Here is a 25,283-nt window from a genome sequence, read left to right on the forward strand (position 1 = left end):
GAAGGCACCATGCCTTCAAAGAGCAGGTTTCCTTCCTAACAAATTCAGAAGCTTTAGGTACCAAAGAGGGATGCTCTCAGTTCATTATTTGCAGTGATTTTATTTGTACATAAAAGAACTCTTTCAAGTCTCCATCAGAAAAGGTAGAAAAGCCCTTCCTGGCTGGGTCTTTTGCACCATGTCAACCTCTGTCATGGTACTACAACTGATATTTCCTACGGACCTTCATCTGTAATCCTGAACTGTATAGCACGGGGTGGGCTGAAGGGAGAGAAATACAGAAGAGGATAAAACTCCTTTGACACCTTCCACTCCATTACAAAGTCTGGCTTGGTCCCCTACAGCCTTGCTTCCTTGGGCAGACAAACTCCTGCTGTGACCACCCTTCCTCCTCTGCTCCATCTCTTACAGACAGTTACTACTGAAGACCCTCTGCAAGGTGGAAGGGAAGTGATGAGGAACTCTGGTTTTGTCAAATCTCTTCTTCCTCTTCACTAACAACCTCCTTCAGGTCCTGAGGCCCCTGCTCTGCTCTCTCTTTTACATAGGCTGCCTTGATCTGCTCCAGCTCACACAGTTCTGCCTCCAGCTCTTCTCTGTGCATCGTCCGCCGGTTCCTCAGCAGTTTCATGGGAAAGGGGTTCAAGTCATTGAAGGCAATGTTCATCAGCTTCCTACAATGGAAAAGACAGGGCAGCTGAACCAATTTACTGACTGGTAACTGATGGTAACAGATATGCCAAGTGCATCCTGGGGCAGGCAAAGAGTAAGGCCTCAGATTCCAGCTCTCTGAGCTCAAAAGTCACCAAGCAGCAAAGTCTTAAAGGAATCACAGGCAACTCCTCCTCACACAAACACCAACTCAAGCAATGTTTTAAACAGCCTTACACCACACCACCTTTTAAGGCCCCAGTGTGCAGCCACCAGTCAGGAGACAGTGGATCAGATGCCAATTCTGATGGCCTCTGGGGGAGGAACATTCCCAACACTGAGCTCTTCTGATCACAGAAATCTTCCTCTCAGACACATGTTGCCATTAAAGGTTGTGAGTGGTGCTGTGTTCCCAAATAGCCCAACTACAGCTGAGAGAAACCCAGCAAGTGGCAACACAAGTTCCAGCGGCTGCAAAAAGGAGTCTGGTCCAGACCCTGTGGCCTGCTCTGCTATGGCATGCCTTTGCTCGAGCCAAAGAGACTTTAAGTAACACCATGAAGGGAAAGTCAAAAAGAAACAAACTGATCCACGTCCCATGGACCTGCCAATGCGCATGCATCACTCTTAGCAGACTGGTCACAACTCTTTTTAGGCTGACCTACAGGCAAGCAAGTACTAACCCAGATAGGAAGTTGTCTAAAACGCATAGTCCTACCTGCCATCCGTGATCATCCTCGTGAAAAAGCGTAGGTACTGGTAGATCTCCACACTGTCATGAATTCTTAGGATTTCCTCCTCATTGTATTTAAAAATTGCAAGAGCATAGCGGAAAATCACCTGGAGGGTTGAAAGGTATTTGAGTTGACAAACTTTTAGGCAGTTGAAGGACCAGGCCCTCCTGGTGTAAAACATGGGGTGAGGCACACAGCACTGCAGTACAGGCTGGACACTAGGCTTCTCCTGCTCTCAACAGGCTGCGTTAGGGCAGGCCTAAAGAAGCATGGAGCTAATCCCAAGAGAATGACCCTCTGTAAGCCAATTTACAACCTCAGAGCATACCAGGTACTCCAAAATGACCCTGCAGGGATTTCGTAAGAGTTCTCCAGTTCTCCCTAAGCACAGGGCCAATGCAAGACTCACGTTTTCAGAAGTACTCTCTGCCCATCTTCTGCTCCCTGTATCTGTCATACCCAGTTGTGTCCAGGTCACAGAGCAGAGGACACCATGGGCTATTAGAGAGCTGTTTCATAGCAGGACTGCCTGCTAAAAAGTGCCAGGGATACTGTGCACAGTATGAGGAACTAGGTCTTCCTACCAGCAGCAAGTACTCAGACACACAGAGTCTGGGACGCATCGAGGCACCCCACCAAACAGGCAAGACAGGACAAGAGGCTCAGCCCCACATCTCTGACACATGTATGTCCATTGCCCTGCCATCACGTCACAGAGGCGGTGCAGATGGGAGGAAGGCCTAGACTGAGAGTTGCACCTTAGTTCCCTCGTACAGGAAGGCATCCCACACTCGCAGGAGGATGTCGCTGACCAGGCTGTCCACAAAGGCCACCAGAAACCAATTGAAGGTGATGAGCGAGACATCAATCCGATACTGCTCAAAATGAGCCATGAGGCGAGGCAGCTTCTCTGACAGGAAGTCTTTGAAGACTCTCTGATCTACCTAAAGTTGACCAAAAAAGAAAACAATAAAGTCCTAATCAAGAGCAGTCCTGGTGCTGGAGGAGAGCAGCAATGCAACAGGACAGTGGCCCACGCATGCCATGGTAATCACTGCTCCTGCTTTCCAGCCTAACCACACTCTAGGAAGAGAACATCCTTTGTCTCCCAATCCTTCAAAATTACTGAGCAGTGTACTTCTATGCTATACCGGGTGCAAGCTGTGGAGTTGAAACAAGGCCAAGATATAAGCAGAGATATATATATTCTTCTCACTCAGATGATCATATTCCCTCCCAACCTCAAAGCAAAGAGGGAAAATGCTGCCACATCTTCCCACATTGGGCTTTTTGAGATTTTCTGTGATGACATGAACATCCAATTGAATGCTGAGGATTAAAACCTGCCCAGGTCTGAATGACCGCACATGGCCCAACAGAACAAACACCTAGAATCCCTCTGACTTCGCAAGCAGGACCTGGTCTTCTCACTTAGCTTCTCTTTGTAGACTAAGTACTCCGTGCTCTGCTGCTGGTTGCATGAGCCAAGACATGAGAAAGGCAGTTGGTGAGATTGTTAACTCAGGTTTATAAAGGCTTCACCTCAGGGAAGACGTGGTTTCATGAGGGGAAGTGCTAAGGAGCAAGATCATTGGTTAGGTCTTTCCCTATGCCATATCATACTACTGCCCTAGCTGTGTCAGCCTACTTAGCTGTGGCACAGTGGTACAAACCAGACGAGGTGATATGCTTGGTCTTCAAAATCTGCAAGAGCTAAACCTTAAGTTTTCCAGCCACCTCAGAGCTTTCATTTTATCAAGCCAACCCACAAAGCATCACTCTAGACCTTCCCCTTCACATGGGTTTGACTAGACTTTCAGAGACCAACCATGAGGTCAAGAAATCTAAAAAAGGGTCCCTCAGCTGACAGTCTTTTCTCACCAAATGCAGAAGAGCTTCTGTTTTGAGTCTGCCATGTTTGCCCTGTCAATCACTACTTGTCAAGTATCGAGCACTGCCTATTGAATCTCACAGCTAACAATACCTGCTCCAGATAGACATTTTGCTATCTGCACAGTGATTTGGCTGCTCCCCCAGTCTGTGGGTTGGCCTCTCCACCAGTACACCACTGTCCCTGTAAAAATTAGTCAATCAATTCAGTGGTACAACTGGCAACTCTCAGATACTGACACTTGTAGCCTCAGCTATTGTGGGCCCACAGATACAACCCTGTTCTCTCTTGAAAGGACCACACACAGTAAAGACACCAAGGTCATGGCCAGGCTCACGAGACTGGACACTGCTGGGTGTGGGTGCTGTGGGCACATAGTTGCAATTTCATTAAACTATATGGGATTTATCTGGGCTCTGTGTCTGCCTGGGAGGACACAGCATACCTGATACAAGACAACACACCTTGAAAACCTTGAACTCTGGTGACTTTGAACCAGGAGGGCAAGTTACTCACAGAACAACAGAACGCCAAAGCCAGACCAAACACTGTATTTGATCATGAACTGAGGTAAGTACAATGAATATAAAAAACTCAGTATTTTCTTCCATCTGCACATAGCACTCCAAAGACAAGGCACAGTTCCCAAAGAAACATCTGAAAGGCTGCAGAATGGTGCCTTCATTGTACTTGGTTCTACACATGTCAGAGTATGCTCATGTCAGAGGCCTCTACCAGGCCCTCCTTAAAATAAGTAACTGTGCAATTAATAGGCACCTTCCTTCTGACTAACCTGACCTTGAAGTGATTACTCACAAGTGGTGCCCAATTTCCTAGTGCTGGGGATCAATTTTGCTGCTCCTGTGGGTGTAACAACTTTGTACTCTCAAGTCTACAACATCTCTGCAATGGAAGGGATTGCAAGGTGGTATCACTGTCCTGTGATAAATCAAACATGCTGCAAGTTGACTGCTTACTTTTAAACCTTTACTCTAAATCACTGTATCAGAGTTCAAGCATATGTGTGAGTGCTCAGCTTACCTGCGATGTTATCAGTGTGTCACTGTAGTAGTCTGCTGGCATTAGGTTCTCCACAATATGGACTAGGCACCAGAAAGCACTTTCTTCGTCTTCCAGGACCAGGAGGGCAACAGCTGCCAATCTGTGATGGACAAGACATGGTGAGGCAACGCAACACTGCAGGAGGAGACACAGGCCAGCACAGGAACTGGAGAATCCAAGATTCTTCTTGGCATGCCTCTAGCTCCATGGGCATCCAAAACATCAAACGTGGCAGGACAGTTGGTCAGAGAGGCAAGTGATCTGTTCTGCAGGTTTCTGAAGGAACTACGGGGCTGTGATTTTCTTTCCCATGTGCCTCTGTCAGCAAACAGGAAGCATCAAATACAGAACTGGTGTGATAAAGCCAGACTCCCCAGCTAATGGAATGTTCTGTAGACCTGCTGAAGCTAGCAGTGTGCTGATTTTGGCTATTTCAATACAAGAAAGAGCTCATTCAGAGATACTGCATATTGTGTCACATAGTTCACCTTCCCATACATTCTTCCACAGCCCTTACCTGCTTCAGCTCTGACTTACATCCTTTCAGCCAGACTGCAAGATGATACCTAATATGAAGATCTCTCTACAGTGAAAAATGTCTTTCTGAAGAACACCCAAAACCAACAGGAATAGCTTACACAGACTTTCCTCATGTGAAAAGGTCCAACCAGAATTTCCTTTCTTGCAGTTAGTGCCCCGTGCCACTTTTACGTGGTGGCACACTTCTAAGAAGTCTAGTTTTATCTTTCCGACAGCCTTCTTCGGGAAGCAAAAGAAGCTTTTAGATTACCTGAACCTTCTCTTCTCCAAAATAATTCCAGTTTCCTTAGCCTCTCCTCATGTAATTTGCTGCAACTCTCCCATCTCTAACACTTCCCAAAATTTCCTCCAACTCTTTTCAGCAAAAAGAGGAATCACTAGGGTGTTCTTCTGCTGAGCACGTTAAGACTTAGAAATTCAGCCCCAACCTCACACTGTTATTCTGGGACTGCCTCACTTTACCTCCTACAGCTGCTCCTTTCTATTCTGTAACTATGGAGATGCTGAATAGTTGCCGAATCTTGCTGCTTGCTTCATCCCACTAACCACACTAGATGAAAAAAAGACATCCAAATGCAGAATTCTGCAGGAAAATACCTGGAGCCAGAACAGTACTATAGGGAGGTAGGAGCCTGGGGTTGCTTGAATCACAGCCTAGATGATGCATCTACACCTTCTCAGTACTATCCCATGAAGAAGCAGCATGCCTGGCTTCTCACCTGTTCAGTCCCTGGCAGTACCCAATGGCAGGATTGTGCCAGGAGAATGCCAGCAACACCCTCCGGAGCTTGGGGATGAGCTGGGAGGTGGGAGAGGAAAAATGTTTGTTGTTGGTTAGTGTGCGGGGCAGGTCAAGCTCAATCTGCCGGCAGGCAGGGTGCTCGGTGCTCTTGCTCTGCCGTAACAGCCGCTGGTAGTGGTCAGGCAGACGGCTGCAGTGCTGGCTGACAATCCACCTCCAGACCCGTTGCCGATGCTCCACTGGAATGCCACTTCGGATCAGGCTCTTCAGCTCCGCAGAGGGGCTCAGCTCTCCAACACTCTTCCACCTGTCACGAAGGGGCTTCTCCACTACTTCCTGGCTCCGTAAGTTGTTGGACTTTATTTCCAGGGCTTGGATTTTGGCCAGAAGTTTCCAGTCCTCAACTTCATACTCTGGTACAGTCATAAACCCATACTCATCAAACTCACTGGAGGGACACAAGGCAGAGGTTAGTTCAAAGGACAGTGCTAATACCTGCATCAAGGGTCTCTCAGTGCTTGGGGTTATGCCAATTACAGCCTGCTGCTGGATTCCTGTCACCCATGGTGGAGCACGCATACTCCTCCTTCACTTCTCTGGCAGCTGCATGTGAGAGTCTGCCATGCCCACTGTCTTAGAGCCTTGAAGATAAATAAGAGCCTGTGGCAATGGCACACACATACAACCTAAAGAGTAACTTTGCTCTGAGCTACAGCCCAACCTCATCAGACCTCTCTCACCTCGCCTGCTCCCCTGCCCCTAAGGAAATATCTAGCTCAACCTGTGTACCTCCTCCCTGCCATGGTCAAATGCAGAGACAGCTGTGTAGGAAGGGACTGCAAAGGCTTTGGAGCACCAGACCAAAGAACAGAGATCCACAGTCTCTTCTGTTGTCTCCCTGTACACAATGCAAATCTCGTACTGATCGGAAAATATCTGGAGCTTGTTCAGGGTTTCTGCATCATCAGTCCACAGGTTGGGATACTTGTAAGTTATCATTATATTCTTGACAGAGAGATCAAGCTCTCCAGTCTCATCTCCAAAGCTACTTGGAGAACCTGCGAGTCTGACTAAACAGATGAAATGGAAATTACTACAGAACTGAGGCACTAACTGGGCAGGAAAGCATAAACACAAATGCAAAGACCTCAGCAGCGCTGGTGGCAAGGCTCTCTGGAGGTCTCCAGTTCAGCCCCTCTTCACTACATGGTTGCTCCCAGCAATAGAACACAGCAATGGTGGCTTTGTATGGCTGGGACTAGAAAACCCAGCCCAAAGAATGGAGATCCCTCACCTCCCAGGTGGCCTCCTCTCCTACAGAAGGAGTTTATCCTCATGTCCAGTACCTCCCAGGCACATCACGGCTGTTGTCATTTGCCATACTGTCTGTCACTGCCAAGAAAAGTTTAGCTGTACCATCTTTTAACTTCTAACTACAGTGATATGCTGCTATCAGATACTCATGGTGTCCAAACCACCAAACTATCCCAGCCTCCTCAACCTCCACCCCTAGGTCATGGCTCCAAGTCCCTGCTATAGAAACATCCTTGGATCTTTCTTGCCTGCGCATTCCCCTCCACAGCCAGATTCCTACAAGGGTTTGAATTCCCCCATACTCTTGCCTCCTACCTTACAGGGTTCAGGTTAAAACCTTCTTCTGCTCCTTCCTTCCCATTCCACTGGAGCGCTTCCTGGATGAGGTTTCTCACCAACTCAGCATGGGAACTGGGCAGGCCAGGCACAGCCTCCTGCAGCTTCCGCAAGACTGTCAGGTACTTGCTCTCCATCTGGCAGTTTCGTGCTTGCAGGCAGGCACACTGATGGGGAAACAAAAAACAAATGAGCTGGCTCATTGACGGTTCTTCCTGCATTGCTACTCCTCTTTACTGGCCTGGTCTGCACATAAAGTGAAGACTCCTGAACAGCAAAACCCCAGAAAACACATCCAGCCGTTTTCTACAGTCAGTGTAACTGCAGCCATGAATGAATCACCGTGATCTATGAACAAGCACAAACTGCAGTAGCAAGCATGCAACAGTCAATAAACAGTTACTGATGCTACTACAGCATCACCTACTTTAGCTACAGTGGATGGCCATATCCCAGCCACCCTCACTCATGACGCAAACAGAGTCACCACTGCAGCTGAGTTCTCTGCAGGCTTTTTTCCTGCCCCTCAGACAAGTTATCTATCCCACATTGAGCTGTATACTGACAAAACACACCACTCCTGAGACTGAGGTAGGACCATACCATTTTCATGATACACAGTACCACCACAGACAAGGTGACCACATGCCCCTCAGCAACCCCTGTCCAATGGCATTGGTACACAACATTTCTCAAGCACAAGAAGCCCAACTGAGTTCAAATAGCAGGACAGTCCCTGCCACCACCATACTCCTGGGCACACAAAGCAGAAAAAATGAATGGAGACAGCTATCCCCACTCCACAAGTGGGGACTGAGGCCACACAGGTGACAAGACTCACCCAATGTCTCACAGGAAGCTCAGTGAAGACTCCTGCTCAGTGGGAAGAAGCAGTTGAAAACAAAAAAGAGAAACGACAGAGAGAACTAGGCTGCATATAGAGGGGACAAAAAGGAGCATGGGATACCGTCATACTACCACTATAATCAGCATTTTGCCTCACATTGAACATGTTGGTCTGATTACTTCCTTTCTGAAGATTATGGCAGTTCCAGGATCAGAGAAGGGCAGTAAGTTAGGGGGTAGGCAGGGTTGCAAAGGGCTAGAAAGCAAACAGATGTAAGAATGGCAATAACACTTGAGAAGCAGCTTTTTGCCCTGTTAAAGAATCTAAGACTGTGGAGACATACCTTTAAACCCAGGGAAGTAAAACCCAGAGAAAACCCACAGAACAAATGCCAGCACACACCACCAGCCTGGGGAACAGGCGCAGGATCAGAAGCCAGGATTAGACAAGTCTGAGAGTAATCAGGTTACGCACCCTTACAAAACTAGAAATAAAAACACAGCTTAAGAAAACAGAACAACTCCAATCTAGCTGCAGGACCTGAGAGTGCTGCCACCTGGCAGTTCCAAGCCTAGTAGAGAAAACAAGGCTAGATGGAGCCAGGCTTGAGTCAGCCTGCCAGCTCTCAGGAAAATTTTCTGATTCCCTACACATAGTGTTGGTTTTTTATTTGTATCCAAAAACATAGCTGAAATGCAGAAATTTGGGTTAGGTTTCAGCATCCTGAAGACTCAGGTTTGCAGGTATTTTACTTCTATTGAAGAATGAAAATCATCATGTCTAATTTGTGAACAACACAAAGCAGAAAAAAAAGTCACACTAAAAAAATATGTTGGGAAGAAAGCTTATTCCTGGTGTGTTTTGGACCAAAACCCATTCCAGTGATGACTTTGGAAAGAAATTAGTAACAGCTCTCACCAAGGAAAAAAAGTCATTTTGCCTTACCTTCATCAGAAGGGCTTTTTCATTCTCAGCAACGTTTGTCCAGAGTCGAGTAACCTGGTGGATCTCTGAGTTGAGAAACTGGTTCTGGGTTCTGTATGCATCAATATCATCCTGCCACAAAGCAAAACAGTCACACAAGGAGAGTTCTTGAGGGGCTTGGAATGCCCTCGCAGTTCAGGGACTTCAAGTGTGTGATTGTGTTAAGGACAAGAAAATATCTCAAAATTTTTGTGTTCTGAGAAGACAGGACTCCCCAGGACAAATATCGCCTACAAAGGAAATCAAGGCACAACGAGTGTCATGTCAGACAGGACACTTGAAAATGGGAAGTGCAATGCATGTACATACTTAGAAAACACAGAGACATCCAGGTGATATAAAGCTAAAGATGCACCTAAATAATATGAAAAATGTATGTGTTTTGTTCTATTTTTTTAAAACCTGACACAAGTCTCAGCCCTATGGCTGACAGCAAAAACAAACACTCTCCCACAGTGCAGTAAGTGTCTCTTTTGGCAATTCTCCACCCCACACTAACTGGTCATTATAACTGTGCATATAGTGACATACAACAGGCTGGATTTGAGAGAACCAGGATGTATTGGGAAACTGTTTACAAGAGGGAAACACAGAGGAACAAAGCTAGTGAAGGCAGCAAGTGAGACTGCAGCTGTGAAACAAAAGAAGAGCGAAGAAAGAGGCAGGCACTGAATGGTGACATGAAGTCAAACAAAACAGGCTCTGAGCTGAAGCTGAAACTGATCCAGATGCTTTTGAGTGCCCAACTGGTATCAGGTGAGCCCCTTTCAGCCTGCTTCTGGTTTGGAGATGAAGCAAGTAGAAGAAACATACTCTGCGCTTCCCACAAGGAACACCCTCCCACTGAACCAGAGGGCACAGAAATGAGACCCTCTCAAAAAATGACCTGTGCCTTCTCACATACCTTCAGGTGCTCAATCTCCTCTTGCTGCTTATACAATGCCGCTGCAGTGATAGTGCTGGCTTCTTGCAGGGGGTCAGAGACCTCTCGGGCCATCTGCTCCGTCAAGGCCATGATGACTTCCTGTTTAGCATGGTTCTTCTCCATCAGAAGCTGCACATGCTCCTTGAGTTCCTGGATGTGGCTGTCTCTCAGAGTCAGTATCTGCTCCAGTTCCTTCTTTTCTTGCTCAAGAGCTTCCAGTCGACTGGTGAGATCTGCAATTTGTCTCACTTTGTGGCGCACCAGTTCCAGCCTGTCCTTATCTTCTGCTGCAGTGAGATACATGCTAGATACTCGCTTCTCCTGCTGGGCTGCCTCCAGAGCTTTGTGGAGGAGTTTAACCAGCTCCTGAAAAGGGAATGCAAAGTCATTACATCACAGTGCTTCCCAGGGCAATGGCAGCATGGACAGCACAGACCCAACCAGTAATGAGTGAACAGTGAAAGGTCCTCAAGATCTTGAAACTGACTGCTTTCAGAAGCAAAACTGAATGCAACAATCTTGAAATCACAGTGTTTCCCCAGTGGAGAAGCTCTGCCCTCAGCGCTGTGCCTGAAAGGTGTCTGCAGCAGGTGACAGATGACTTGACTTTAGGTGAATTGCTAACAAACAAGCTGCTGCTCACACTGTCTGAATTTTGACTTTCTACAGTCATCCTTCTTGAGAGGCCCAGCAGAGACCAGAGAAGCTGGAGATCTGTTCAGCGTTGTGGTAAAATAAGAGGGAGGGAAATAATGCAATGCAGTCTGCATCTATCTGTGCTACCAGAAGGAAACTCCTGTATCCATTTCAACCTTCCTTCTGCCAGAGTCCTCCCTCACTCCATCCCAAATGAAAGCACAAAAGCTTGCCCAGCAACACGCTGTTGATTCAGGCTCTGCCACATCAGCCATTTAACAAAGCAAATCGAGGATGCAACTGATTGCTCACCACGGGACCTGGCTCTCTTGCCTCTTCCACTGGAAGTGCTACCAGCATCATTAGTGCAGAGCCTGGCATTGCTCCATGCTTGTGAAGATGCACAGTACCATTCAGGATAGACAGCCCTTGCAGTGACCCATGCACTGACTTCTACAGGCAAATCACCTCTTAACAGTGGATCACTGTTCAAAAAGCATGACCTGCTGTTAAAAGCATGACTCAGCCTGGCAATTCCTTCCAGTGTCACTGTACATATTCAGGACTGTACTTCCTGCATTCACTAAGCAACAGAGATGCATCAGCACGAAACCTGCAAAGAGCACTTGAATTTGTTTTACCTCCCTTTTCCAGCCCATCTGCTAGCTGCACTTCCTAGCAATGGCTGAAGGACAGCCCAGGAGGCACAATCAGGCATATACAAAGGGTTAACACCAGGAGCTTCAACTGGTCCCCAGTGAGTGACTGCTTAAACATTTCCCAGCCTAACACCAAGGTAGAAGGGAGTCCCTGTGACCAGCCTCAGGGCCCTGCCCTTAGAAGCAGCAGACTCTTCACCACACTCACCTTCTGTGACTTGACTTCCTCTGTGAGTGTTAGGATCCGTTGCTGTAGGACACTCACTTTATCCATAGGGTTCCTCTCCCTGGACAGTTCTTCAGGCAAGCCTGGGAAGCCACTGTTCATCCACTTGGCTTTCCTAACCCAGTTCAGCCTGGACTCCGTCCTTCCGTCCTCTGGGATCTCCTCCTTAACTGAAGGGTAGTAGGGTTAATTTACACAGAATTGGGTTGCTACTATGGACTCCAGTGTCCTGCTGTGGAGAGACTCACAACAGCTCAGCAAAGACTGTCATACTGGACAAAGAAAATTGACCTGCTGGGATCCACAGGGCTGAAGCACAAACGGTACGGATTAGCCACAGGTAGCCCCAGAATAAAAAAAGCTGTGATATTTTATGGTGCCTGTTAACCCACCTTGCACCCCACCAATCTATCTTGCACACAGCAAGTGCAAGTTACCATTGTGGAGAGGTAACTTCCCAAGCATGCAGTGGGGTTGCTGAGCTTAGCCTATGACTGTTGAGCAATTTAACTTCTACCTCAAAGAAATACTGGTATGGGCTGGCACCATGGATGATAGTTTTGCCTCTGCAGAAGGTTCTAGAGGTAGGAGATAGACAAGATGCAGAGCCAAAAGAGTTAGTCTTGTGCCAACAACACAGGAAGGGACCTGAGAAAATGTGATAGAGTTTTCATGTCCCATGATGACTTGTCATCCTGTCCCTCCTTTTCCTGCTAAGTCTGATTCTCTGCTAGAAGGCATCATACTCAGACCAGCTCACACAGCTCAGTAACAAGCACCTGCACACCCTGCCTCCACTTCTGTCTCTTGCTCCTCATTCAGGTTCTCAGGATGCTCCTGGAATTCACTGAAGCTAAAGACATTTCCATTGTTCCCCCAGAGTTGCTTGGAGCCACAGATATTGTAGACAGTGTTTCTGAAAAAAGAAGAGATCAAGACAGCCTAATGAATAGAAGTCAAGATCACCACAGTCAGTTCATATTCAAAATATTCAACACCTTACATCTCCTCATATCCCACCTCTCCTCCCAAAACCTATCTCCTTCACATGGTGAGAAAATGAGCTGTTCACAGCACTGGTGGATCTGAGGAGAGCAACCTTGTAACTGGCGTAAATCAGGAAGGTGTTACAAAATCAGTACCAGCACAGCAATGTAAATTAGCTGGAGATCTTTCCTCATGTGCTTGAGCCCTGTACATAAACGCATCAGGCTGGACAGAGGGATCAAAGGTAACAGTAGACCAGTCACATTCCTCTCTCCCTCCCCCCCCTCCCTCTCTTGCTCCCTCTCTTCTTCTTCTTCCTCCTCTGCCTCCCTCCCTTTCCTTAGCTCACTGTGGAAATCCCCAGCTCAGCTATGAAAAGCTCAGCTATCTACAGCGCAGCCAAAACTTCCACAATGATCACAAGCGCCGACCTCCGGGGACACGTGCATTTATCAGACCAAAACCAACCCGGGCCCGCAGATTGGAACAGACTGGATCGTTGGGCTGAGGCCAATGCCATAAGCTTTAATAAGGCCAAGTGCAGAGTCCTTCACTTGGGGTATAAAAACCCCAAGCATCGCTATAGGCTTGGGGAAGAGTGGCTGGAGAGCTGCCTGGCGGAGAAGGACCTGGGGGTGTTGGTTCACTACCGGCTGGATATGAGCCAGCAGTGTGCCCAGGTGGCCAAAAAGGCCAATGGGATACTGGCGTGTATCAAGAACAGTGTGACCAGCAGGAATAGGGAAGTGATCCTGCCCCTGTACTCGGCACTGGTGAGGCCGCACCTGGAATATTGTGTCCAGTTTTGGGCCCCTCGCTTTAAGAGAGATATTGAGCTCCTGGAGCGGGTCCGAAGAAGGGCGACTAAACTGGTCAAGGGGCTGGAAAATAAAACTTATGGAGAGCGGCTAAGGGAGTTGGGGCTGTTTAGCCTGGAGAAGAAGAGGCTGAGGGGAGACCTGATTACAGCCTACAAATACTTGAGAAGGGATGGTGGGGAGGTGGGGGAAGGGCTCTTTACATTAGTGATGGGTGATAGAACAAGAGGAAATGGGTATAAGCTTAGTCAGGGAAGATTCAGGTTGGATGTTAGAAAGTATTTCTTCTCTGAAAGGGTTGTCAGCCACTGGAATAGGCTGCCCAGGGAGGTGGTTGAGTCCCCATCCCTGAATGTGTTTAAGAAAAGGGTGGATGAATGAGCTTTAAGGGTGAAAAGGGTGGCATGAGCTTTAATAAGGCCAAGTGCAGAGTCCTTCACTTGGGGTATAAAAAACCCCAAGCATCGCTATAGGCTCGGGGAGGAGTGGCTGGAGAGCTGCCTGGCGGAGAAGGACCTGGGGGTGTTGGTTGACTACCGGCTTGATATGAGCCAGCAGTGTGACCAGGTGGCCAAAAAGGCCAATGGGATACTGGCGTGTATCAAGAACAGTGTGACCAGCAGGAGCAGGGAAGTGATCCTGCCCCTGTACTCGGCACTGGTGAGGCCGCACCTGGAATATTGTGTCCAGTTTTGGGCCCCTCGCTTTAAGAGAGATATTGAGCTCCTGGAGCGAGTCCAAAGAAGGGCGACTAAACTGGTCAAGGGGCTGGAAAATAAAACTTATGAGGAGCGGCTGAGGGAGTTGGGGCTGTTTAGCCTGGAAAAGAGGAGGCTGAGGGGAGACCTGATTACGGCCTATAAATACTTGAGAAAAGATGGTGGGGAGGTAGGGGAAGGGCTCTTTACATTAGTGATGGGTGATAGAACAAGAGGAAATGGGCATAAGCTTAGTCAGGGGAGATTCAGGTTGGATGTCAGGAAGTATTTCTTCTCTGAAAGGGTTGTCAGCCACTGGAATAGGCTGCCCAGGGAGGTGGTTGAGTCCCCATCCCTGGATGTGTTTAAGAATAGGGTGGATGAGCTACTTGAGGATATGGTTTAATGGGGATTAGGGATGGTTGGACTCGATGATCTCTAAGGTCTTTTCCAACCTAGAAATCTATGAATCTATGAATCTATGAATCTATGAACTACTTAGGGATATGGTTTAATGGGGGATTAGGGACGGTTGGACTGGATGATCTCTAAGGTTTTTTCCAACCTAGAAATCTATGAATCTATGAATCTGAAGCAGCCACAGGTCTTGTGCTGTCAATCACATTTAATAACCTTGCCACAACAAACTCAGTGGAATTTGATACTGTAAAGATATTCAGGAACAAAACTGCAATCAGATTCAGAACCAGTTTGTTACAGCTGCTGCTATCAGATATTGCCAGAAGCACTGAGAGATGACTTTACAGCATGATGCAGAACCACAAACACACAAGTATTTTCTGTAAAAGCTATACAAGAAAGTGACATAGTTGCTTATCTCTATACAAGTCTTTTCTCCTCCTCCGTGGTTCATCAGTTAAAACATATCAAGCTCTTTGTTCTGAGGTCTACAGAAGACCCAGTGTCACCTACTTCCTAACCATAAATGAAGTTGGCATTTAGATATTGTTTCCCTTTTGCCTTGTTACTGGAAGGCTCCACAGCAGAGGAGCAGATGTTTCTGACCTCAGGAAGAACATACTGGCACATAAGATCAGCAGACCTTCATTCCCTGTAGTCTGCAGTTGGCACTCATTCAATGCAACTTTCCTACTTTTCTCTACCTCATGCTGCACGTTATTTCTCCTTTGAGACAGCAGCAGCTCAGAGATCTGATGAACTTATCTGAAATCAGACATGCTACACTCGTGAAGACCCAGCCCGATAGCGACAGAGCCTGAAGAAATGTTCACAGAACCAGGAGAATAATACAATTTGAAGCTGAAAAGAAGCAATTGTTATTCAAGCTAGTAAAAGCGAGGCTGAGGAGGAGAGAGGAGATATGATCATAAAAATTTTAGTCAAAGTGAGGAGGAGAGAATGCATAGCCTGCAAACCAGTACAGCTCACTGATCGTCTCTGGTCCCATGGAGAGATCTTTCTTCCTATGGGCATCAGATTGTAGCCACAGTAGTGGTCGTAAAAAACTATAGTCAATCTCCCCATCAAAAACATTTGGCAGGTGCCAGGCTATTTAGCCCACCTGTGGCCACTTACACATTTTTGGTTATATGTAAATAAGTGACTAGGACACACTTAAGCAGATACTGATGGAGGTTGTCTTTGTGCAAGTGTAACTGCCCAAAGTTATAACTTGTAGCCCTGATGGAGCTACACATTGCAACTGCAGAGAGCAACACCATTGTAGGCAGCAGGAATATTCACATACTTGAAACTCAGCAGGGAGTAGCAAGCTGTGCAGTGTCGGAGCATGTTATAGACTCAAGCACCTTTTGCTTGGAGTTCCTACTTTAGACAGTGCACTACATTCATTAGAAACCACTGGGAAGTGCTAATGAGCTTCTACCACCAGCCTACAGAGTACAGCTCAACCTGCCCATGTGCCCTTCCAAGACCTATGTGCAGGTGCATCACAGTGGGCACGCAAACCACTAGAACACTGAAGAAAGATTAACTAAACCCTAGGTTTACCACCAGGATCTTGGCTAAGAGTGCTAAATGACATGAATGCATTGGAACAGGGGAAAGCGAAAGACCCTCTGGCAGGAAGTTTACTTTCACCTGGAATATCCCTCAAAAACCTGCTTCATGGTTCTTCCCTGTAGGCAAGAGTCTTATTTCACACAATAAGCGAGAGGCAAGGAAGACACAAAGTGGCAGGCCAGCATGTCAGCCTCTCCTCAGGCACTTACTGTATCTCTGTCCAAGGGTGCTTAAGGGAGATGTTCTGCAAAGCAGTAGATGTTTGGGGTGCAGGCAAAGACGCTGCCTTTAAACCCACTGCTTCTGTTGGTGTTTTCACCGGAGGCAGAAAGTCTTCATTGTCAACAACATCTAAGTAAAAACAAACCAGGACACAGAAGCAAGTGAGCAAGACAGAATTTCATTGGACTTTGACTTCTTCATGTAACTTGAGAGGCAAAACATTCTACCACAGGTATACACTCCATGTTCAACCAGCCAGGTGGAACGAAGTCAGCAGAGCTGGTTTCCTTAGTTTTAGGTCAAATTACAGAAGGTTCCATGTACAAATGGAGTCATCTATTCAAGGACAACCAAGTGACTTCAACCGTTTTTATATGAGAATGACTAAACCTAAACAATCAAACTTCAATTCCCTAAAGAAATAAGGAAAGGAGCTGTTGCTGTTCTTTTCCCCCATCCCAAAGAGTACTTGGTAGTTTTAATGTGCAGATAACTCTCCACAAACACAGTTTGTTATCAAATTATTGCCTGCTGTAGCAAAATGCCAAGGAACCCAGAACGTTTTAGAGCGGACACTTACTGGGAGGGTAGGGAGGGAGTGCAGGGAGGGAGTTATTTGTTTCAAGCAAAATGTGCATCTAGTCACAACTTAACAGGTGGACACCCTGCTTTTCCCCTCCCCTGATCCACCACCAGCCTATATAGTCCCACTGCTAGGAACGCACATCTTCCTCCCATCACCATTAAAAAAAACCCACTTCCTTGCTGTAAATTTCACAAGCCTTCCAAGAGGAAGGGGATATTCCAAATGTGCACACTCCACACGCATGAGGAAAATCAGGAGGGAATTAATGACCGTAAGATACCTGAGCATCTCCAACCACATGCTGTGGATTAGAAGACAGCCCATTCACATTCATCCATAATAAGGCCAGAAGTTCCAAACGTCAGCCAGGCATTGACAGTTGGCACCTGCATTTAAAAACCTGGCCAAAACCTCTGCCCACTTACAGATGAGAAGCACCATTCATCACTGCGGGGCTAAAAGCAAAAGAAAGCTGACATACATGTTACCTACTTGTTCTGTCAGCCAGGGGTTCATTCACAAGCTGGGAGCTGCCCACAGGAAATCTGCTCTGAGCGTTGCAATATTCCCAACGTCTCATTTGTAGCTGCTGCAGCCAGTACATCATTGCCTGTTTGCTGATTGCCTAACACCACAAAACAGGAAGGTGAGGGAGTAATCTCATCAGCATGAGACACATCCTGAAGGGCAGACGACCACTTCACTGCCCAAGTCAGCTGAAATAAAGGCCAGCTGTATCAAGTCTATGACATATCCTCTGGTCCTAGCACTGATTTGAGAGGACATAGTAAATCTTCAGCATGGCCTTAGTAACAGAATCTCAGTGGACCACTGACATTTTAAACATATTTTGGTTTACTATGCTCCAAGGCTAAGCAGAAATGTCATGATTATTTTAGCCAGGAAACACCCACAAAGCTTCCTAATAGCTATTTTCACAGAGATAAAAATCTAGCAAAGATTCCTGCTGGAGCAACCACTTTAGACAGGGGAGCTCATTTCTGTTCAGCAAATTACATGTGGACTGCAGAACTCCTCAATGATTTTAATTCAGCACCCAGTTTGGCTTTTACTCTATTCTCTTAAACAACGGCCATCTCACAGATAATGGAGTCCCAGTCTTGCCAAAACAATGCAAGTAACTTAGGTCCAAGTGGTAACAGTCCAGGCTGGGAGGACTAAAATGAAACTCAGGCTGAGGTATCTTAGCAGAGATATGTCTGTCCTGATTGGGAATGTTTCATAACAGATCCCACAATAAGATGCTGTCCCTTACCTTCAAAGTAAAAACTCTGCTTGGTGTTCTGATCTCAAAAACCCCTTCCCCATTTTCCACCTTGCAGTCAAAGCTGGCACTGGAGAGATCGATAGACCCCAAAGGGTTGATGTCCTGTGCAGTTCTGTAGTATAGTAAATGACATTTGTTTTCATCGTAAAAGAACCAGCGAGACTTCCATGTCTTGATCGGCCCCTTGATGCCCAGCTTATTTAAATAGCCACAGAGTTTTTTTCTGGATGTTTCTTTGCTGGGTTTCAGCTGTATGTTTTCCAGTTCTCTGGAAGAGGAAAGCATGTCTTTCTCTTTCTCTTTCGCTGAAGCTCCATTGCTGGTGTTACTGTCTGGATTTGACTCCCCTAAATTTCCAGGAGCAGCAAGGGGACAAGCTCCGCTTTCTGGTCCTTTTTTCATCTCTGTCAGGAAATACACTCAGAATGGGATTGAAAGAAGAAATTCTCTAGGTAAGTAAGTAATAGCAGATCCTGACTATATCATCATCATTATAGAACATTCAGCAAATGAAAAAGGAGGAATAAGCTTGGGTCTGGCATACAACAAAAAACATTCCCTAGCTTTCAACTGCCCAGCCAAGGTCTCCAACTTCCACTTTCCCTGCCTTCCTTGGCTCAGATGACGTCTATGTATCTGTCTTCTCCCTTCTCCATTCCTAAATTAGCCTGGACTAGCAGCTAAGAAGCAGTACCACAATCTCTTGAGTGAAAAATAAGGCAAGTCTCTGGGCATACCGAACCAATAGCAATAACCAGGGCATTTGAAGCCACAGACAACAATGTTAACTAACAGTTGCAGAAAACATGGCAAGATAACATGCTCAGAGGGACACATACTCATCTCAAGGGATTTCCAGTAAGTATATCCTGGAATTTCCACTGAATGTTCAGCTAATATTTTAAACCATAGAGTCTGAACAAAAATCCAGCCTTATGCAGCATCTTTGTAAATCACTTGTGTCAGCTGAGGGTTGCTGTTAAGAAGCCTGTGTGCCATGTGCTAGGTCTCAATCCAGTAGGCCTCATATGATGGATTATGCAATCAAGAAAGCAATTGTGATCTTTGGAAAAGAAACTTGGCTGCTCAGTGGCCAAACTTCCCTGCTGAGTTCCCAAAAGGAACACTATGTGCAAGAGAAAAATAGAAAAACAAGGCTGGAAGGCATCTGTGAAGATGTCTAGTCCAGCTTCCCTCTAAGAGAAGGGGCCAACTTCAAAGAGGTGGCCAGCTACTCAGGTCCACATTCAGATGAATTTTGATCATACGCAAGGATGGCAATTTTGTTTCTGGGCACTTTTTCAAGTGCTTAACCATATGGCAGGTGTGATTTTTTGCTTAGAGCTGCAGGCACCCATGGTCCTTGTACAAAGGAAGTTAACAACACTCCAGAAAAATACTTATAAATAATTTCTTGCATTTTTTTTCTTAAATGAAAACATGGTTTAAAGATCAATAAATGAAAAGATTACTAGACATTTCAGTTAAGGCACTAATGTATCTGAACCAAATACATAAGTAAATAAATTGTTGCAGTGTTAAGTTAGTTGAATCCAGCTGCAGACGCAAAACCACTGAACATGACAGCCAGTTGTGTGGCAACAGGTGAATGGAGTTTAATACACTGGAGAACAACGAGATGTTGCCCAAACTTACACTCTTAGGTACGACTTATCCTCATAACTGAAAGAACGGTTACCCATCCTAGCACTGGCTAAGCCCCATCGCGTTTATTACTGTCCTCTCCTGTTCCCACATTTGCTTTTTAGACAACTATAGATAATGTTCAGTCTTTTTGGAAAGCTACTGAACTTCTTTTAGTTCACTCCTCTGACACCATGGATCCTACTGCTGAATACATTCACAAATGTCAGGAATAAGCACCCTTCACGAAGGTGCTGCCTCAGCTAAGCTTCTGAAACATCCAAAAGCTTCATTTCCAAGCTAATTTTGCCTGGCACAAAGGAACCATCATCAGGAGGAAGAAGCAGTCCCAACTGTCCCTAATAGACCCCGTGACTTTCAGGACAGTACCCACATAAGGACCTCCTGTACCATCTAAAGACTCATCACATTTCTGCCTCTCTCCAGCATGACAGTCCATGGGTCCACACTATGAACAGGATCAGGTAAGCATTCTGGGTTCAAGCACCGAATTATAAGGAGTCATTTCAGATCTGCATTGCAAAGCACTCTAGAGGAGAAGATCTCACCTCCTTAGAAGTGGAGAGACGTCCCTGGAAGTCACCGTCTGCTGGTGTGGAGCTATGGCTGCAGGCACCACCAAGCAAGCAGGCTCCAAAACGAATCCAACAGCAACAGAAGAGGGGCTTCTGCCTCGAGTTTCCTTCGGTTCAGTCGCTGCCTGGGAACTGTTTGAAAGAGATATTTAGCTGAAAGCAGCTCTGACACTGACTCATCAATGAAAAAAGATGACTGAACCCTGCATAGACCTTTCTGAAGCTGCTGCTGCTGCTTCGAGCAGCACAAGGCAGCCCCTCCGCCCCTCCCCGTGCCCCCGCCAGCGCCGCAGAAGCGCCTCCCAGCCCAGCTGCACCGCGCTAAGGCACAAGCGAAGGCTGCTGGAGCCTGGCACGGCGGCGACCGGACCCTGGCACCACTTGTACCGCCCGGCCCGGGGCGGGGGGAAACTTCAGCGCCCGGCTGGAGGATGGCGGGGAGCCATCCGGGCCGCTGGCCGGCGGATGGCGGGGGTAGGGTGGTGCGGGGGACTGGCAGCCTCTGCCGGGGCGACCTGCTCCAGCCGTACGGGCTGCCCCGGCTGCCGCCGCCGCCGCCCCGCGCTTCCTGCCGGGCCGGGCCGGGCCGCGCCGCCGGCGGGGCACGGCGGGGCGGGGCACGGCGCAGCCCGGGGAGGGCGGCAGGGACGGGGGAGCGGAAAAAATAATAAAAAAAAAGGACATTTCAGCCGGGTATCGGTCAGAAAACAATTCACCGGGGTGATGCGTCACACTGAAAGCAAGCCCAGAGGGGGACAGCTCCTGGGCTGGAGGGGACCAGCAGGTCCCACCTGCGAGGAGGGATGCGCCCCAAGCCTGCAAATCCACCGGGGCAGTGGATGCAGACCTGCTGCTCGTCAGACCCCACAGTGCAAGAGCCACGGCCACGCAGTCTGCTAGGGAAAACCTAGCTAGGTAAGGCGAATTTCACACAGTAAAAACAGTGGTACTTCGTGCAACAGGAGAGTGGGGGCTGGTAAGATCAAGCTGGGCCAAAGGGTCACAACTGACCCCTGAAAAAGCATCCAAAAGAGGTACTGCAGGGAATAGGGGTGCCAGAGGCTGCCTTAACCCAGCAGTGCAGGTCCTGGGGGAGCACAGGGGTACGGGGCACGCACCACAGCCAAGCTCATGCACTCTCTGGTCGCTGCCTCTCCTCCTGTGGGCGCTGCCAGGCCCCGTTGGGCTTGCTGGGCATTGGGCTGGCCCAGGAAGGCACTTCTTATGCCCTTATCCCTAGGATTAGGAGTCTGTACAGCTCTGACTTTCTCTGCGTGCAGCTATAGCTGAGCCTTGATGATATGACTCATTTCCACTGGTCTCAAGAAACCCCTCTCTGAGTTTAGCCAACTTTACCGAGTTTTATCACCAACTTTAGTACTTGAACAACAAGAAGCAAAACTGTCCAGGTATCTGGTAGCCCATCTTTCCACTGGCCTAAGTTGACTACAGCGTGCAAACTCTACATGCTTCTGTAGCCAAAATGATTTGTCCAGGAGCTGGCCATTAAAAATGCATCAAGCGCTGATGGAACCTAGCCCCACTAAGAAAAAGGGGAAAGTGTGAGGCTATACCGATGGTTGCAGGAAGTCCTTCTCCCCACTAAAGGCTGAGCTGTCGTCTCCTCCCTCTCGGCTGCAGCTGGAGGGAGAGGACTAAGTGTGACAAAAACAGTGGTATCAGGGCAGCACTGGCCTGTGTAGGTTGCCCTGGAAGCCCTTTAGAAGTCTTGGCTGGAGTTCCTCAACTGGTTAGTACCAGCAGGACTGCAAAATAACCATCCTGTTCCCAATGTTAGTTTATACCTCATTACTGGCACAGGCACACACAACCACACAGGCAACCAAGCTGGGCAAAAGTCAAAGCACTGGTTTTGTTGTCTAAACCGCAGCCCCACACGGCTTCCAGACCCGGCGCGCGCTGCATGACTCACAAAGGGGAAGGCGGTTGGTTGTAAGGCCAGCAGAAAGGGCAGCGCGGGAGGAGCGCGTGGGTGCCCGCCATGCAGCCACCACAGACCCGCCTGCTCCATGAGGGTCTCGGCCTGACACGAGCAGAAAGCACCAGCCCTTTGCCCGCACCGCCACCTGCGCCGCGGCAGGCCTGAAGAGATGTCCGGAGAGGCGCTCAGCGAGAGACCTGACAGGAGCAGCAGGTGGCAGCAGACGACCTGCGCCGCACACGGGCGACACCGCCAGCTCGGCCTGGCGCTGGCGGCATTGCCGGACACAGCATTTTCCAACCAGGAAGACTATGACGCCTCCAGGGGCCCTTGGGAAGCGTTTGACGAGAAGCCGCTGTACGGAGCGGGAAATGGCGGCTGTCGCACCGCGCCGGCACAAGCCAGCTGCGCATGCGTGCCCGCCGGGCCGCGCGTGCGCCCCCGCCGTCCACGGAGTACGCATGCGCCTTCGCCCCCGCCCTCCCGCCCGCCGCGGGAAAGATGGCGGCGCCGTGAGCGGCGCGGCACTGCCTGGCATCCTTCCACCATGAGGAACCTGCGGCTCCTGCGAGCCGGCGGGCGCTGCTCCGCCGCCGCCCCGGGCATTCCGCAGTGCTTCTGCCTCGGCGCCGAGCCCGGAACGGTCCTCGTGGGCTCCCAACATGGCCTTCTGGAGCTGGGCCCCGCCGGGGACTCGGTGAGAGCCGCCGCTGGGCGCACCGGGAGCCAGGCTCGCTTGCCGCTCGCAGGCGCGGGCCAGGGCTGTGGCTGCAGGCCGCAGGGTGCCGGTGCCCGCCGGCTCTAGCGCGTCGCTGCGGGCATGGTAGGGACGGCTTTGGTCCGGTCGTTACAAAGCTGGAATAAAGCCTTTGGGCGTCCGTCAGCCGGAGTGCGGCGGTGCCCGCCGGGAGCTCGCCTCTGGGCGGGTCGCGGCTGCCCTCCGATGTGTTTCGCTTTTGGTAGCGGCGTTTGCGGGGTCTGAGAGCCTCCTGCTGCTCCTCGCCACCGCGTGCTGCTGTCTCCTGGCGCCCAGGAAGGTGGCTGTGAGGCTGCACTGTGATCTGAGTGGCTGAAATGGTTTATTGTGCTCTTAAAATACTAAATCTGCCTCAATTTGACCGACTTGTGTCAAATACAAGCGCCCTCTTGGAGGAGTGTCCGGCAAACAGTTGCATCGGAGGCACAACCCACAAAACAGTAGCAAACAGGCAAAGGAATAGCGAAGGGTATATGAAGAAGTTTTTGAAACAGTGCTTTAGGGAAAAAAAACCAAAACATATTGCTAAAGAAAAAACATGCTATTAAGCCATCAAATTCTGTTAGAGCTGGGTGATTGTTTATCTGGAAACACACGATGCGACTCTGAGGCATCTAGTTCTTCCAGTGTGTTCAGTTCTGAAATTAGCTGACAGAAGAGCTTTTGGGCTTTCCTAGGATCTCATTTTTAAACAGGAGTGTTTTCTGAAGATCTCTGTTGTGGTCTGTTAGAGAAGGCTATCAACTAAAATCTTTTTAGAATTAAAAAAAAGATCTGAAGCCTATCTGAAGTTGCTAAATGTATTAACTTCCTTTTCCGTGGGTTTTTTTTTTTTTTTTGGGGTGTGTATTTCAGGTCTTTATTGCTATGTTTTTTTACCTGATGACTGGATATGTAAAACATTCGTGCAGCTAAGGTAGAGAGAGCTAATTCAGCTAAAATTTCTTGTTTTGCTGTACCCAAATGCAGATCCAAATGGTCGTCGTTTGAATTTTTTTTATACTGTGTCTGTAGAGCCTGAATGACCCCTTAAAAGTGTTGGGACACTTTAAACAGCTACCCATTCACCTCTTAATGTTGACACTGTGTGGAGAAATACAAAAAGGGAGTTGAAAGATGATGAGCAAGGCAAATTGGAAGTTGTAGTATTGCCATTTATTATTTGCTCCCTTATGTGAGTTTTCTTGCTATCTGTCTAGCACTTTTAACCTAAGAGGACCTTCACAGTTTTCTGTGGGTAAGTGAAGATAAATACTGACATACTGACTGTATCCTGCTGCCATTCACATATTCACTTCTGCTGGGTAATGCTTTGTGTAATTGCAGCAGATTGAAATATACCCATGGGTGTTATTCTGTCATTTCTGCAAAAATCCCAGTGAGGTGATGTGTTGTTGGTAAGTCATTGGCCTCTCTATGTCAAGGTGACAAGAGAAGTTTCCTTGGCCGCAGAGGGTTTCATGCCCGACGATGGAAGTGGCTGCATCGTGGGTATCGAAGATCTTCCAGAGCAGGAGTGCGTGTGTGTTGCTACAGCAGCTGGAGACATCCTACTGTGCAATCTCAGCACAAAGCAGGTAACATGACAGGAAAGACACAACAATACTGAGGGATTTCAAAGGAAAGGATGACACTGTTTTAATTTCTTCAGGAGGAAGTTGTATGTTTGTTACATACTGACCTGTGGTTAGTCTCCCTTTCCTGGGCAGATGAGCTGATTTTTGTGGGAGCCTTGAGTAGGATTAAGGACAAAATATACGCTCCGTAAAAGAACCGGAATTGAAAGTGCAACATGCCTGTCCACAGCCCTCATCCTGTGTGTTTGCCTGGGGGCTGTTAGTACGCACACACCAGCATGGGATCTACTGCACAGTCGTACAGAAATAGAATGTTGCTGAGACTAGGTACAGAATAAAGTAATGCACTCGTAACTCGCAGTGTAGCTACCTTTTTATTATTATCGTTAAATACAGAACACCATATTGAATGACTTAACTGAAGAGAGGAGAAAGTGTTGTGTGTTGTGATTTGAAGAACATTTGGAATTAAAAAGCTCTAGAAAACACTAAAGGGAAGCCAGAATATCTCAGCTGAGTAAATACAGCAGGAACTGAGCTAGTTGCTTTCTGTTCCTTCCTCAATGTCAGATTTGTACAATCATCAGCAAGACGCTTAAACGCCACAGCAGCACCCT

General features: G+C 48.0%; 2 protein-coding genes across 3 annotated transcripts in view; one reads left to right on the forward strand and one right to left on the reverse strand.

Annotated features, from left to right (window-relative positions):
* Positions 1-333: 333 nt before the first annotated feature.
* On the reverse strand, positions 334-22,462 carry TBC1D2 (TBC1 domain family member 2). Of its 2 annotated transcripts, none has more exons than XM_086629293.1 (15): positions 22,324-22,462; positions 20,364-20,522; positions 18,139-18,554; positions 17,355-17,487; positions 16,264-16,405; positions 12,327-12,463; positions 11,530-11,717; positions 10,006-10,392; positions 9,063-9,173; positions 7,250-7,437; positions 5,598-6,068; positions 4,318-4,438; positions 2,144-2,329; positions 1,370-1,491; positions 334-674 (listed from the first exon to the last, which is right to left on the reverse strand). In XM_086629293.1, the coding sequence occupies exons 3-15, from the start codon at positions 18,550-18,552 to the stop codon at positions 473-475; spliced, it is 2,802 nt and encodes a 933-aa protein (XP_086485419.1). In that variant the 5' UTR covers positions 18,553-18,554; positions 20,364-20,522; positions 22,324-22,462; the 3' UTR covers positions 334-472. The 2 variants fall into 2 exon arrangements, with proteins under 2 accessions (XP_086485419.1, XP_086485420.1); XM_086629294.1 differs by lacking the exon at positions 22,324-22,462 and adding an exon at positions 22,196-22,221.
* A 417-nt stretch (positions 22,463-22,879) lies between these two features.
* Positions 22,880-25,283, forward strand: part of ELP1 (elongator acetyltransferase complex subunit 1) — a 31,765-nt gene continuing 29,361 nt past the window's right edge. The window contains exons 1-2 of the mRNA XM_086630043.1: positions 22,880-23,029; positions 24,514-24,666. Coding sequence (XP_086486169.1) covers positions 22,880-23,029; positions 24,514-24,666 — 303 coding nt within the window. The remainder of the gene's footprint in view (positions 23,030-24,513; positions 24,667-25,283) is intronic.

This window comes from Tauraco erythrolophus, chromosome Z (genome assembly GCF_009769465.1).
Source record: "Tauraco erythrolophus isolate bTauEry1 chromosome Z, bTauEry1.pri, whole genome shotgun sequence".
Classification (NCBI taxonomy): Eukaryota; Metazoa; Chordata; class Aves; order Musophagiformes; family Musophagidae; genus Tauraco; species Tauraco erythrolophus.

Excerpts from the sequence above, each read along its gene's own strand:
- TBC1D2 (XM_086629293.1), bottom strand. The coding sequence starts at position 18,552 with ATGAAAAAAGGACCAGAAAGCGGAGCTTGTCCCCTTGCTGCTCCTGGA. Across the intron at positions 6,069-7,249 it reads TTTAACCTGAACCCTGTAAG|TGAGTTTGATGAGTATGGGT; the intron begins GTAGGAGGCAAG and ends GTGTCCCTCCAG. Across the intron at positions 4,439-5,597 it reads TACTGCCAGGGACTGAACAG|ATTGGCAGCTGTTGCCCTCC; the intron begins GTGAGAAGCCAG and ends TGTCCATCACAG.